Consider the following 17,099-nt stretch of genomic DNA (forward strand, 5'->3'; position numbering starts at 1 on the left):
AATCGGTAGGGAAATTAATTCGGAGGAGGACTCACTATCACTTCAAGTTGATCTAGATAGGGTTTTGAAATGGTCAAAGGATTGGCAGATGCAGTTTAATGCTGATAAATGTAAAGTTCTGAGGTTAGGTAATGATGATAGAGTTACAAGATACGAGCTAGATGGTGTTGTGATTGCGAAGTCGGATTGCGAAAGGGATCTGGGAGTTATGATTAGTAAGAATTTAAAATGTAGGACTCAAAGAGGGAATCAAAACAGAGCCACACACAGAAACTATTTGGATTGAATTAAACGAAAAAGCTAATAATATTATAATAGGAGTAATATATAGGCCACCAAATTTAGACAGAATGGAAGCAAAGCATCTATGGGATGAAATATCTAGAGCATCTAGATCTAACAGTATTTATGTCATGGGTGACTTTAATTTTAGCGGAATAAACTGGTTGAACAAAACAGGGAATAGTGAAGCAGAAGATTTTCTAGAATTAATTGACGATTGCTTTCTTACGCAACACATTAAGGAACCAACACGGGAAAATAATATTTTAGATTTAGTGTTAACTAACAGGGAAACGCAAATTAATGACATCGAAATAGGGAGTGAGCTAGGGAGCAGTGATCACAAAGAAATCAGATTTAGCATAGAATGGAATAGACCAGTAGGAGAAAATTCTGTTAAAGTGCCAGATTTTCGAAAAGCTGATTTTAATAGCCTAAGAAATTTTTTGGGTCAAATTGATTGGAAAGGCTTGGGTATGGGGTGTGGGCCGGTCTTGGAGCGAGACATGAACCCAGCGATAGGTGACTTAAATGGGGATTTCGATGTGGATTCAATATATAACTTATTTAAGAATATTCTAAACAAAGCACAGGAACGTAGTATACCATACAAATTGAATAGATCGTATACTAATGACCCAAAGTGGATAACAAAGAATTTGAAGAACCTTATAGGTAAAAAGAGAGCTTGGTACAAAAGGATTAAAAATGGGGAGGTCACTTTAGAACAGGAATTCGTACAACTGGTTAGAAATGTTAAAAAAGAGATAAGGAAAGCAAAAAGAAACTATGAAGTTCGCATAGCAGGGCAAGCAAAGACAAATCCTAAAGGGTTTTTTCAGTTATATCGTACTAAGACTAGGGAAAGGATAGGTCCATTAAAAACTGAGACAGGTCAAATAACAGATAGTGATGAAGAGATGAGTAGTATTTTTAATAAATATTTTGTATCTGTATTTACTAAAGAGGAACTTAACAATATGCCTTCAGCCGAACAAGTCTATGTGGGTGGGGACGAGGACAGGTTGACGAGTTTAGCAGTTACCAGGGAGGATGTTCTTAAACAAATAGTAAAACTCAAACCAAACAAATCCCCAGGGCCGGATGAAGTGTTTGCCAGGGTGCTTAAAGAATGCAAAGAGGAGCTTTGTGACCCACTGTCAACCATATTTAATAAATCAATAGAGTCAGGCAGTGTGCCAGAGTTTTGGAAAGTTGCTAATGTGATACCAGTTTTTAAGAAAGGAGATAGATCACTTGCGTCTAACTATCGACCAATTAGCCTAACGTCTATTGTGGGAAAGTTACTCGAATCTATAATAGCAAATAAAATTCGTCTTCATCTTGAAAAACATAAATTAATAATTGAGTCGCAACATGGTTTTATAAATGGCCGTTCATGTTTAACAAATTTGTTATCTTTTTATTCTAGCATTGTTGAGGCAGTTGATAGTGGTAAGGATTGCGATGTTGTATACCTTGACTTTAGCAAAGCTTTTGATACAGTGCCACATGAAAGACTGATTAAAAAAATAGAGTCTCATGGTATTGGGGGTGCTATATTAAGCTGGATTAGGGCATGGCTATACCAAAGGAAACAGAGAGTTAGTATAAATGGAATCAAGTCAGAGTGGGAAAATGTTGTAAGTGGAGTGCCTCAAGGCTCTGTCCTGGGACCTCTGTTGTTTATAATATATATAAATGATTTAGATTCAGGTTTGAGTAGCAACATTTGCAAATTTGCCGATGATACGAAAATCGGTAGGGAAATTAATTCGGAGGAGGACTCACTATCACTTCAAGTTGATCTAGATAGGGTTTTGAAATGGTCAAAGGATTGGCAGATGCAGTTTAATGCTGATAAATGTAAAGTTCTGAGGTTAGGTAATGATGATAGAGTTACAAGATACGAGCTAGATGGTGTTGTGATTGCGAAGTCGGATTGCGAAAGGGATCTGGGAGTTATGATTAGTAAGAATTTAAAATGTAGGACTCAAAGAGGGAATCAAAACAGAGCCACACACAGAAACTATTTGGATTGAATTAAACGAAAAAGCTAATAATATTATAATAGGAGTAATATATAGGCCACCAAATTTAGACAGAATGGAAGCAAAGCATCTATGGGATGAAATATCTAGAGCATCTAGATCTAACAGTATTTATGTCACGGGTGACTTTAATTTTAGCGGAATAAACTGGTTGAACAAAACAGGGAATAGTGAAGCAGAAGATTTTCTAGAATTAATTGACGATTGCTTTCTTACGCAACACATTAAGGAACCAACACGGGAAAATAATATTTTAGATTTAGTGTTAACTAACAGGGAAACGCAAATTAATGACATCGAAATAGGGAGTGAGCTAGGGAGCAGTGATCACAAAGAAATCAGATTTAGCATAGAATGGAATAGACCAGTAGGAGAAAATTCTGTTAAAGTGCCAGATTTTCGAAAAGCTGATTTTAATAGCCTAAGAAATTTTTTGGGTCAAATTGATTGGAAAGGCTTGGGTATGGGGTGTGGGCCGGTCTTGGAGCGAGACATGAACCCAGCGATAGGTGACTTAAATGGGGATTTCGATGTGGATTCAATATATAACTTATTTAAGAATATTCTAAACAAAGCACAGGAACGTAGTATACCATACAAATTGAATAGATCGTATACTAATGACCCAAAGTGGATAACAAAGAATTTGAAGAACCTTATAGGTAAAAAGAGAGCTTGGTACAAAAGGATTAAAAATGGGGAGGTCACTTTAGAACAGGAATTCGTACAACTGGTTAGAAATGTTAAAAAAGAGATAAGGAAAGCAAAAAGAAACTATGAAGTTCGCATAGCAGGGCAAGCAAAGACAAATCCTAAAGGGTTTTTTCAGTTATATCGTACTAAGACTAGGGAAAGGATAGGTCCATTAAAAACTGAGACAGGTCAAATAACAGATAGTGATGAAGAGATGAGTAGTATTTTTAATAAATATTTTGTATCTGTATTTACTAAAGAGGAACTTAACAATATGCCTTCAGCCGAACAAGTCTATGTGGGTGGGGACGAGGACAGGTTGACGAGTTTAGCAGTTACCAGGGAGGATGTTCTTAAACAAATAGTAAAACTCAAACCAAACAAATCCCCAGGGCCGGATGAAGTGTTTGCCAGGGTGCTTAAAGAATGCAAAGAGGAGCTTTGTGACCCACTGTCAACCATATTTAATAAATCAATAGAGTCAGGCAGTGTGCCAGAGTTTTGGAAAGTTGCTAATGTGATACCAGTTTTTAAGAAAGGAGATAGATCACTTGCGTCTAACTATCGACCAATTAGCCTAACGTCTATTGTGGGAAAGTTACTCGAATCTATAATAGCAAATAAAAATCGTCTTCATCTTGAAAAACATAAATTAATAATTGAGTCGCAACATGGTTTTATAAATGGCCGTTCATGTTTAACAAATTTGTTATCTTTTTATTCTAGCATTGTTGAGGCAGTTGATAGTGGTAAGGATTGCGATGTTGTATACCTTGACTTTAGCAAAGCTTTTGATACAGTGCCACATGAAAGACTGATTAAAAAAATAGAGTCTCATGGTATTGGGGGTGCTATATTAAGCTGGATTAGGGCATGGCTATACCAAAGGAAACAGAGAGTTAGTATAAATGGAATCAAGTCAGAGTGGGAAAATGTTGTAAGTGGAGTGCCTCAAGGCTCTGTCCTGGGACCTCTGTTGTTTATAATATATATAAATGATTTAGATTCAGGTTTGAGTAGCAACATTTGCAAATTTGCCGATGATACGAAAATCGGTAGGGAAATTAATTCGGAGGAGGACTCACTATCACTTCAAGTTGATCTAGATAGGGTTTTGAAATGGTCAAAGGATTGGCAGATGCAGTTTAATGCTGATAAATGTAAAGTTCTGAGGTTAGGTAATGATGATAGAGTTACAAGATACGAGCTAGATGGTGTTGTGATTGCGAAGTCGGATTGCGAAAGGGATCTGGGAGTTATGATTAGTAAGAATTTAAAACAAAAGGATCAATGCATAAATGTTCGTAATAAGGCAAATCGGACACTTGGATTTATTAATCGCAGCGTTAGTAACAAGACACCTGGTGTGGTTCTCAAGCTATATCTTGCTCTAGTTAGGCCCCATTTAGATTATGCAGTTCAGTTTTGGTCGCCATATTATAGAATGGATATAAATTCACTTGAACGTGTCCAGCGTAGGATGACTAAGTTAATTCCCCAAATTAGAAATCTTTCATATGAAGAAAGATTAACAAAGCTTAAGTTGCATTCACTGGAAAGGCGAAGAGTTAGGGGTGACATGATAGAGGTTTACAAGTGGATGAATGGACATAACCGGGGGGATATTAATAGGGTATTAAAAGTATCAACACAGGACAGAACACGAAACAATGGATATAAATTGGATAAGTTTAGATTTAGGAAAGACTTGGGTAAATACTGGTTCAGTAACAGGGTTGTTGATTTGTGGAACCAATTGCCGCGTAACATTGTGGAGGTGGGGTCCCTCGATTGTTTCAAGCACGGGTTGGACAAGTATATGAGTGGGATTGGGTGGTTATAGAATAGGAGCTGCCTCGTATGGGCCAATAGGCCTTCTGCAGTTACCTTTGTTCTTATGTTCTTATGTTCTTAAAACAAAAGGATCAATGCATAAATGTTCGTAATAAGGCAAATCGGACACTTGGATTTATTAATCGCAGCGTTAGTAACAAGACACCTGGTGTGGTTCTCAAGCTATATCTTGCTCTAGTTAGGCCCCATTTAGATTATGCAGTTCAGTTTTGGTCGCCATATTATAGAATGGATATAAATTCACTTGAACGTGTCCAGCGTAGGATGACTAAGTTAATTCCCCAAATTAGAAATCTTTCATATGAAGAAAGATTAACAAAGCTTAAGTTGCATTCACTGGAAAGGCGAAGAGTTAGGGGTGACATGATAGAGGTTTACAAGTGGATGAATGGACATAACCGGGGGGATATTAATAGGGTATTAAAAGTATCAACACAGGACAGAACACGAAACAATGGATATAAATTGGATAAGTTTAGATTTAGGAAAGACTTGGGTAAATACTGGTTCAGTAACAGGGTTGTTGATTTGTGGAACCAATTGCCGCGTAACATTGTGGAGGTGGGGTCCCTCGATTGTTTCAAGCACGGGTTGGACAAGTATATGAGTGGGATTGGGTGGTTATAGAATAGGAGCTGCCTCGTATGGGCCAATAGGCCTTCTGCAGTTACCTTTGTTCTTATGTTCTTATGTTCAAGGTATACAACATCGCAATCCTTACCACTATCAACTGCCTCAACAATGCTAGAATAAAAAGATAACAAATTTGTTAAACATGAACGGCCATTTATAAAACCATGTTGCGACTCAATTATTAATTTATGTTTTTCAAGATGAAGACGAATTTTATTTGCTATTATAGATTCGAGTAACTTTCCCACAATAGACGTTAGGCTAATTGGTCGATAGTTAGACGCAAGTGATCTATCTCCTTTCTTAAAAACTGGTATCACATTAGCAACTTTCCAAAACTCTGGCACTCTGCCTGACTCTATTGATTTATTAAATATGGTTGACAGTGGGTCACAAAGCTCCTCTTTGCATTCTTTAAGCACCCTAGCAAACACTTCATCCGGCCCTGGGGATTTGTTTGGTTTGAGTTTTACTATTTGTTTAAGAACATCCTCCCTGGTAACTGCTAAACTCGTCAACCTGTCCTCGTCCCCACCCACATAGACTTGTTCGGCTGAAGGCATATTGTTAAGTTCCTCTTTAGTAAATACAGATACAAAATATTTATTAAAAATACTACTCATCTCTTCATCACTATCTGTTATTTGACCTGTCTCAGTTTTTAATGGACCTATCCTTTCCCTAGTCTTAGTACGATATAACTGAAAAAACCCTTTAGGATTTGTCTTTGCTTGCCCTGCTATGCGAACTTCATAGTTTCTTTTTGCTTTCCTTATCTCTTTTTTAACATTTCTAACCAGTTGTACGAATTCCTGTTCTAAAGTGACCTCCCCATTTTTAATCCTTTTGTACCAAGCTCTCTTTTTACCTATAAGGTTCTTCAAATTCTTTGTTATCCACTTTGGGTCATTAGTATACGATCTATTCAATTTGTATGGTATACTACGTTCCTGTGCTTTGTTTAGAATATTCTTAAATAAGTTATATATTGAATCCACATCGAAATCCCCATTTAAGTCACCTATCGCTGGGTTCATGTCTCGCTCCAAGACCGGCCCACACCCCATACCCATGCCTTTCCAATCAATTTGACCCAAAAAATTTCTTAGGCTATTAAAATCAGCTTTTCGAAAATCTGGCACTTTAACAGAATTTTCTCCTACTGGTCTATTCCATTCTATGCTAAATCTGATTTCTTTGTGATCACTGCTCCCTAGCTCATTCCCTATTTCGATGTCATTAATTTGCGTTTCCCTGTTAGTTAACACTAAATCTAAAATATTATTTTCCCGTGTTGGTTCCTTAATGTGTTGCGTAAGAAAGCAATCGTCAATTAATTCTAGAAAATCTTCTGCTTCACTATTCCCTGTTTTGTTCAACCAGTTTATTCCGCTAAAATTAAAGTCACCCATGACATAAATACTGTTAGATCTAGATGCTCTAGATATTTCATCCCATAGATGCTTTGCTTCCATTCTGTCTAAATTTGGTGGCCTATATATTACTCCTATTATAATATTATTAGCTTTTTCGTTTAATTCAATCCAAATAGTTTCTGTGTGTGGCTCTGTTTTGATTCCCTCTTTGAGACTACATTTCAAATTGTCCCTAACATATATGGCTACTCCACCTCCTCGTCTAATATATCTATCTGTGTGAAATAGTTTAAATCCATATATTTGATATTCAGCTAATAGTTCTCTATTTTCTACATTCATCCACGTTTCGGTAAGTGCAATAATATCTATTTTTTCTGTGCAGACAAGAGCATTTAATTCGTTAATTTTATTTCTTAGACTTCTACTGTTAGTGTAATATACCCTAAGTGAATTGTTATTTTGCGGACCTTCTCTTTCCCTGATCGTTTTGCCAATTCCTTTCTCCCACAAACACATACTTTTATTACCTCCTTCCTCCAAATCAATTCCCATACCTCTATCTACTAACAGTTTAAACCCAAACAAACACCTCTAACCACTTCTTCTAGCGAGTTCGCAACAGCAACAACCCCAGCTCTCGATAGGTGCACCCCATCACGAGCATACATTTCATTTCTTCCATAGAAGTGTTCCCAGTTGTCTATGAAAGATATTGCATTTGATTTGCAATATCTTTCCAGCCGGCAATTGACACCAAGTGCCCTCGATATCCATTCATTTCCCACTCCCTTTCTTGGAAGAATGCCACATATGATCGGGATTCCTCCCTTGCTCCTAACTAACTCTATGGCTGTTTTATACCTCTGAATCAGTTCCTCACTCCTGACTCGACCAACATCATTTCCTCCCACGCTAATGCAAATAATGGGATTGTTCCCATTACCAGCCATAATATCATTCATGTTGTTTATAATATCACCAATGCCAGCTCCGGGATAGCAAACCCTTAACCTGTTCCCCCTATCTCTAGCACAAAACGTTCTATCCAAATACCTTATCTGGGAATCTCCCACAACTAATGTTTGCTTAGGTACTTCCTTTACTTTCTGAGGGGCCTGCGCTTCCTTTCTCTTCGTTGCTTTCCCTTTTGCGCGATCCACAGTCTCTCCACAGCACTCGTCCTCCAAAACGTCAAATGAATTTGAAGTTGCTATGGCGTTTGAAGGCGGCTTTATCAAAGTCTTCTTAAGGCCCCTGTCTTTCGCAACTCTCCAAGACGAGGTCCCTTTACTGCTGGTCTCCTCCTTCGTTACTTCTCGTTGTTTTTTAAGCTGACGCACCTCCTCCCGCAGAGAGTCCAACTCTGTCCTCAGGGCTCCCACTAGAGTCACCAGGTCCTTCACTACAACTTCCATATTGCTATGATAATATAACAACACTCAGGAGCTCCGGTTAACACAACCTCTCACTGTGACTTCACCTGACCGACTCATGAGACTCTATGACCGACTCAATACCATGAGACTCTATCTTTTTAATCAGTCTTTCATGTGGCACTGTATCAAAAGCTTTGCTAAAGTCAAGGTATACAACATCGCAATCCTTACCACTATCAACTGCCTCAACAATGCTAGAATAAAAATATAACAAATTTGTTAAACATGAACGGCCATTTATAAAACCATGTTGAGACTCAATTATTAATTTATGTTTTTCAAGATGAAGACAAATTTTATTTGCTATTATAGATTCGAGTAACTTTCCCACAATAGACGTTAGGCTAATTGGTCGATAGTTAGACGCAAGTGATCTATCTCCTTTCTTAAAAACTGGTATCACATTAGCAACTTTCCAAAACTCTGGCACTCTGCCTGACTCTATTGATTTATTAAATATGGTTGACAGTGGGTCACAAAGCTCCTCTTTGCATTCTTTAAGCACCCTGGCAAACACTTCATCCGGCCCTGGGGATTTGTTTGGTTTGAGTTTTACTATTTGTTTAAGAACATCCTCCCTGGTAACTGCTAAACTCGTCAACCTGTCCTCGTCCCCACCCACATAGACTTGTTCAGCTGAAGGCATATTGTTAAGTTCCTCTTTAGTAAATACAGATACAAAATATTTATTAAAAATACTACTCATCTCTTCATCACTATCTGTTATTTGACCTGTATCAGTTTTTAATGGACCTATCCTTTCCCTAGTCTTAGTACGATATAACTGAAAAAACCCTTTAGGATTTGTCTTTGCTTGCCCTGCTATGCGAACTTCATAGTTTCTTTTTGCTTTCCTTATCTCTTTTTTAACATTTCTAACCAGTTGTACGAATTCCTGTTCTAAAGTGACCTCCCCATTTTTAATCCTTTTGTACCAAGCTCTCTTTTTACCTATAAGGTTCTTCAAATTCTTTGTTATCCACTTTGGGTCATTAGTATTCGATCTATTCAATTTGTATGGTATACTACGTTCCTGTGCTTTGTTTAGAATATTCTTAAATAAGTTATATATTGAATCCACATCGAAATCCCCATTTAAGTCACCTATCGCTGGGTTCATGTCTCGCTCCAAGACCGGCCCACACCCCATACCCAAGACTTTCCAATCAATTTGACCCAAAAAATTTCTTAGGCTATTAAAATCAGCTTTTCGAAAATCTGGCACTTTAACAGAATTTTCTCCTACTGGTCTATTCCATTCTATGCTAAATCTGATTTCTTTGTGATCACTGCTCCCTAGCTCACTCCCTATTTCGATGTCATTAATTTGCGTTTCCCTGTTAGTTAACACTAAATCTAAAATATTATTTTCCCGTGTTGGTTCCTTAATGTGTTGCGTAAGAAAGCAATCGTCAATTAATTCTAGAAAATCTTCTGCTTCACTATTCCCTGTTTTGTTCAACCAGTTTATTCCGCTAAAATTAAAGTCACCCATGACATAAATACTGTAAGATCTAGATGCTCTAGATATTTCATAAGAACATAAGAACATAAGAACAAAGGTAACTGCAGAAGGCCTATTGGCCCATACGAGGCAGCTCCTATTCTATAACCACCCAATCCCACTCATATACTTGTCCAACCCGTGCTTGAAACAATCGAGGGACCCCACCTCCACAATGTTACGCGGCAATTGGTTCCACAAATCAACAACCCTGTTACTGAACCAGTATTTACCCAAGTCTTTCCTAAATCTAAACTTATCCAATTTATATCCATTGTTTCGTGTTCTGTCCTGTGTTGATACTTTTAATACCCTATTAATATCCCCCCGGTTATGTCCATTCATCCACTTGTAAACCTCTATCATGTCACCCCTAACTCTTCGCCTTTCCAGTGAATGCAACTTAAGCTTTGTTAATCTTTCTTCATATGAAAGATTTCTAATTTCTAATTTCATCCCATAGGTGCTTTGCTTCCATTCTGTCTAAATTTGGTGGCCTATATATTACTCCTATTATAATATTATTAGCTTTTTCGTTTAATTCTATCCAAATAGTTTCTGTGTGTGGCTCTGTTTTGATTCCCTCTTTGAGACTACATTTCAAATTGTCCCTAACATATATGGCTACTCCACCTCCTCGTCTAATATATCTATCTGTGTGAAATAGTTTAAATCCGTATACTTGATATTCAGCTAATAGTTCTCTATTTTCTACATTCATCCACGTTTCGGTAAGTGCAATAATATCTATTTTTTCTGTGCAGACAAGAGCATTTAATTCGTTAATTTTATTTCTTAGACTTCTACTGTTAGTGTAATATACCCTAAGTGAATTGTTATTTTGCGGACCTTCTCTTTCCCTGATCGTTTTGCCAATTCCTTTCTCCCACAAACACATACTTTTATTACCTCCTTCCTCCAAATCAATTCCCATACCTCTATCTACTAACAGTTTAAACCCAAACAAACACCTCTAACCACTTCTTCCAACGAGTTCGCAACAGCAACAACCCCAGTAACAACAGCAACAACCCCAGTGCAACAGCAACAACCCCAGAATAACAGTATTTTCACTATAACTATAACAGAATTACTATAACAGAATTTTCTCCTGCAGATCTATTCCACTCTATGTTAAATCTGATTTCTTTGTGATCACTGTTCTCTACTTCACTCCCAATTTCGATGTTATTAATCTGTATTTCCCTGTTAGTTAACACTAAATCTAAAATACTATTTTCCCGCGTTGGTTCCATAATGTGTTGCGTAAGAGAGCAATCGTCAACTAATTCTATAAAATCTTCTGCTTCGTTATTCCTTGATCTGTTAATCCAGTTTATTCCCCTAAAATTAAAGTCACCCATGACACATATACTTTTAGACCTAGATGTTCTATATATTTAAGAACATAAGAACATAAGAACAAAGGCAACTGCAGAAGGCCTATTGGCCCATACGAGGCAGCTCCTATTTATAACCACCCAATCCCACTCATATACATGTCCAACCCATGCTTGAAATAACCGATGGACCCCACCTCCACAATGTTACGCGGCAATTGGTTCCACAAATCAACAACCCTGTTACTGAACCAGCATTTACCCAAGTCTTTCCTAAATCTAAACTTATCCAATTTATACCCATTGTTTCGTGTTCTGTCTTGTGTTGATACTTTTAATACCCTATTAATATCCCCTTTGTTATGTCCATTCACCCACTTGTAAACCTATATCATGTCACCCCTAACTCTTCGCCTTTCCAGTTAATGCAACTTAAGCTTTGTTAATCTTTCTTCATGTGAAAGATTTCTAATTTGGGGAATTAACTTAGTCATCGCTGGACACGTTCAAGTGAATTTATATCCATTCTATAATATGGCGACCAAAACTGAACTGCATAATCTAAATGGAGCCTAACTAGAGCAAGATATAGCTTGAGAACCAAACCAGGTGTCTTGTTACTAACGCTGCGATTAATAAATCCGAGTGTCCGATTTGCCTTATAACGAACATTTATGCATTGATCCTTTTGTTTTAAATTCTTACTAATCATAACTCCCAGATCCCTTTCGCAATCCGACTTCGCAATCTCAACACCATCTAGCTCGTATCTTGTAACTCTTCATCATTACCTAACCTCAGAACTTTACATTTATCAGCATTAAACTGCATCTGCCAATCCTTTAACCATTTTAAAATCCTATCTAAATCAACTTGAAGTGATAGTGAGTCCTCCTCCGAATTAATTTCCCACCCGATTTTCGTACCATCGGCAAATTTGCAAATGTTGCTACACAAACCTGAATCTAAATCATTTATATATATTATAAACAACAGAGGTCCCAGGACAGAGCCTTGAGGCACTCCACTTACAACATTTTCCCACTCTGACTTGACTCCACTTATACTAACTCTCTGTTTCCTTTGGTATAGCCCTGCCCTAATCCAGCTTAATATAGTACCCCCAATACCATGAGCCTCTATCTTTTTAATCAGTCTTTCATGTGGCACTGTATCAAAAGCTTTGCTAAAGTCAAGGTACACAACATCACAATCCTTACCACTATCAACTGCCTCAACTATGCTAGAATAAAAAGATAACAAATTTGTTAAACATGAACGGCCATTTATAAAACCATGTTGCGACTCAATTATTAATTTATGTTTTTCAAGATGAAGACGAATTTTATTTGCTATTATAGATTCGAGTAACTTTCCCACAATAGACGTTAAGCTAATTGGTCGATAGTTAGACGCAAGTGATCTATCTCCTTTCTTAAAAACTGGTATCACATTAGCAACTTTCCAAAACTCTGGCACTCTGCCAGACTCTATTGATTTATTAAATATGGTTGACAGTGGTTCACAAAGCTCCTCTTGGCATTCTTTAAGCACCCTGGCAAACACTTCATCCGGCCCTGGGGATTTGTTTGGTTTTAGTTTTTCTAATTGTTTAATTACATCCTCCCTGGTAACTGCTAAACTCTTCAACCTGTCCTCGTCCCCACCCACATAGACTTGTTCGGCTGAAGGCATATTGTTAAGTTCCTCTTTAGTAAATACAGATACAAAATATTTATTAAAAATACTACTCATCTCTTCATCACTATCTGTTATTTGACCTGTCTCAGTTTTTAATGGACCAATCCTTTCAATCGACTTGAGAATGGTCCAGGACGGACCGAAACGTCGTCGTCCCTTCAATTTCTAGTGTGTGGTCTGGTCAACATACTTCAGCCACGTTATTGTGACTCACCTGCATGTGTATCCTTTCCCTAGTCTTAGTTCGATATAACTGAAAAAAACCTTTAGGATTTGTCTTTGCTTGCCCTACTATGCGAACTTCATAGTTTCTTTTTGCTTTCCTTATCTCTTTTTTAACATTTCTAACCAGTTGTATGAATTCCTGTTCTAAAGTGACCTCCCCATTTTTAATCCTTTTGTACCAAGCTCTCTTTTTACCTATAAGGTTCTTCAAATTCTTTGTTATCCACTTTGGGTCATTAGTATTCGATCTATTCAATTTGTATGGTATACTACGTTCCTGTGCTTTGTTTAGAATATGCTTAAATAAGTTATATATTGAATCCACATCGAAATCCCCATTTACGTCACCTATCGCTGGGTTCATGTCTCGCTCCGAGACCGGCCCACACCCCATACCCAAGACTTTCCAATCAATTTGACCCAAACAAATTCTTAGGCTATTAAAATGAGCTTTTCGAAAATCTGGCACTTTAACAGAATTTTCTCCTACAGGTCTATTCCATTCCATGCTAAATCTGATTTCTTTGTGATCACTGTTCCCTAGCTCACTCCGTATTTCGATTTCATTAATTTGTGTTTCCCTGTTAGTTAACACTAAATCTAAAATATTATTTTCCCGTGTTGGTTTCTTAATGTGTTGCGTAAGAAAGCAATCGTCAATTAATTCTAGAAAATCTTCTGCTTCACTATTCCCTGTTTTGTTCAACCAGTTTATTTCACTAAAATTAGTCACCCATGACATAAATACTGTTAGATCTAGATATTTCATCCCATAGATGCTTTGCTTCCATTCTGTCTAAATTTGGTGGCCTATATAACTCTTATTATAATATTATTAGCTTTTTCGTTTAATTCTATCCAAATAGTTTCTGTGTGTGGCTCAGTTTTGATTCCCTCTTTGAGACTACATTTCAAATTGTCCCTAACATATATGGCTACTCCACCTCCTCGTCTAATATATCTATCTGTGTGAAATAGTTTAAATCCATTTATTTGATATTCAGCTAATAGTTCTCTAATTTCTACATTCATCCAAGTTTCGGTAAGTGCAATAATATCTATTTTTTGTGTGCAGACAAGAGCATTTAATTCGTTAATTATATTTCTTAGACTTCTACTGTTAGAGTTATATACCCTAAGTGAATTGTTATTTTGAGGCCCTTCTCTTTCTCTGATCATTTTGCCAATTCCTTTCTCCCACAAACACATACTTTTATTACCTCTTTCCTCCAAATCAATTCCCATACCTCTATCTACTAACAGTTTAAACCCAAACAAACACCTCTAACCACTTCTTCCAACGAGTTCGCAACAGCAACAACCCCAGCTCTCGATAGATGCACCCCATCACGAGCATACATTTCATTTCTTCCATAGAAGTGTTCCCAGTTGTCTATGAAAGATATTGCATTTGATTTGCAATATCTTTCCAGCCGGCAATTGACACCAATTGCCCTCGACATCCATTCATTTCCCACTCCCTTTCTTGGAAGAATGCCACATATGATCGGGATTACTGCCTTGCTCCTAACTAAATCATTGGCTGTCCTGAATCTCTGTATTAGTTCCTCACTCCTAACTCGTCCAACATCGTTACCCCCTACACTAATACAAATAATGGGTTTGTTCCCATTTCCCGTCATAATATCATTCATGTTTCCAACAATATCACCAATTTCAGCTCCCGGATAGCAAACCCTTAATCTGTTCGCCCTATCTCTGGCACAAAACGTTCTGTCTAAATACCTCACCTGGGAATCTCCCACAACCAAAATTCGTTTCGATTCTCCCTTTTCCTTTCGAGCAGTTTGAGGAACCTGCGCTTCAATGCTCCTCGTTGCTTTGTCTTTGCCTCCTCGTTGGACAACAGGTTCACCACAGCACTCGTCCTCTAATACGTCAAATGCGTTAAAAGTCCTTAGGTGTAGGCTATTAGTTGACGGTTTTGCAAAGGTCTTCTTAAGACCCCTAGACCCCCTGTCTTTCACAACTTGCTAAGACGAGGTCTTCTTAATACTGTTCTCCTTCTTTGTTTCTTCCTGCTGTTGTTATCAGCTGTCGTACCTCCTCCCGTAGCGAATGCAACTCTGTCCTCAGAGCTCCAACCAGATTCACCAGCTCCATCACTAATCCTTCCATTATTGCTAGAACAATGTTAGTACAATCGGAGCTCCAGCCAACACACCCTCTCACTGTGACTGCACTTGACTGACGGATTTCATCCCATAGATGATTTACTTCCATTCTGTCTAAATTTGGTGGCGTATATATAACTCCTATTATAAGATTATTTGCTTTTTCGTTTAATTCTATCCAAATAGTTTCTGTGTGTGGCTCAGTTTTGATTCCCTCTTTGAGACTACATTACAAATTGTCCCTAACATATATGGCTACTCCCCCTCCTCGTCTAATATATCTATCTGTGTGAAATAGTTTAAATCCATTTATTTGATATTCAGCTAATAGTTCTCTATTTTCTACATTCATCCACGTTTCGGTAAGTGCAATTATATCTATTTTTTTCTGTACAGACAAGAGCATTTAATTCGTTTATTTTTCTTCTTAAACTTCTACTTTTAGTGTAATGTACCTTAAGTGTGTTGTTATTTTGAGGACCTTCTCTTTCCTTGATCATTTTGCCAATTTCTTTCTCCCACAAACACATACTTTTATTACCTCCTTCCTCCATATCAATTCCCATACCACTATCTAATAACAGTTTAACCCCAAACAAACGCCACCAACTTCTGGTTCCAACGAGTTCGCAACAACAACCACCCCCAGCCCTCGATAGATGCACCCCCGTCCCTAGCATACATTTCATTTCTTCCATAGAAGTATTCCCAGTTATCTATGAAAGATATTGCATTTGATTTGCAATATCTTTCCAGCCGGCAATTGACACCATGTGCCCTCGACATCCATTCATTACCAACTCCTTTTCTTGGAAGAATGCCACATATGATCGGGATTTCTCCCTTGTTCCTAACTAATTTTATTGCTCCTAACTACAATTCCATAAACAACATCAACAATAACCACCACCGCCACAACAATAACAACATCATCAACTACTACCTCCACAACCACAACATCAAATACTACGACAAGAAAACAAAAAAAAATCAAGTACTACGAAAACAACAACTACAATGACAACAACAACATCAACTATCACCTCTACAACTACTACATCAACAACATCAACCACCACCTACACAACCACAACATCAACCACCACCTACACAACCACAACATCAACCACCCCCTACACAACCACAACATCAACCACCACCTACACAACCACAACATCAACCACCACCTACACAACCACAACATAAACTACCACGACAGCAACAACAACAACTACCACGTCAACAACGAAATCAACTACCATGACAACAACAACATCAACTACAACAACAACAACGACAACAGCAGCAACTACCATGACAACAACAACAACTACCATGACAACAACAACAACAACAACAACTACCACAACAACAACAACAAAAACTACCACAACAACAACAACAACAACTACCACAACAACAACAACAACAACTACCAGGACAACAACAGCATCAACTACCACGACAATAACAACATCAACTTCCATGACAACAATAACAACAACAACTACCACAACAACAACAGCAACTACCATGACAACAACAACAACAACTACTACCACAACAACAACAACTACCAGGACAACAACAGCATCAACTACCACGACAATAACAACATCAACTACCACGACAACAACAACATAAGAACATAACAATAAAGGTAACTGCAGAAGGCCTATTGGCCCATACGCGGCAGCTCCTATTTATAACCACCCAATCCCACTCATATACATGTCCAACTCACGTTTGAAACAATCGATGGACCCCACCTCCACCACGTTACATGGTAATTGGTTCTACAAGTCAACAACCCTGTTATCGAACCAGTATTTACCCAAGTCTTTCCTAAATCTAAACTTATCCAAT

General features: G+C 37.7%; 1 protein-coding gene across 1 annotated transcript in view; it reads left to right on the top strand.

Annotated features, from left to right (window-relative positions):
• LOC138358472 (GATA zinc finger domain-containing protein 4-like) overlaps window positions 1-16,885 on the top strand; it is a 29,647-nt gene extending 12,762 nt beyond the window's left edge. Inside the window, exon 2 of the mRNA XM_069316465.1 lies at window positions 16,229-16,885. Within this exon, the coding sequence (XP_069172566.1) occupies window positions 16,229-16,885 (657 nt within the window). The remainder of the gene's footprint in view (window positions 1-16,228) is intronic.
• The last annotated feature ends 214 nt before the right edge of the window (window positions 16,886-17,099 follow it).

The sequence above is a fragment of the Procambarus clarkii genome, chromosome 83 (assembly GCF_040958095.1).
Source record: "Procambarus clarkii isolate CNS0578487 chromosome 83, FALCON_Pclarkii_2.0, whole genome shotgun sequence".
NCBI lineage: Eukaryota > Metazoa > Arthropoda > Malacostraca > Decapoda > Cambaridae > Procambarus > Procambarus clarkii.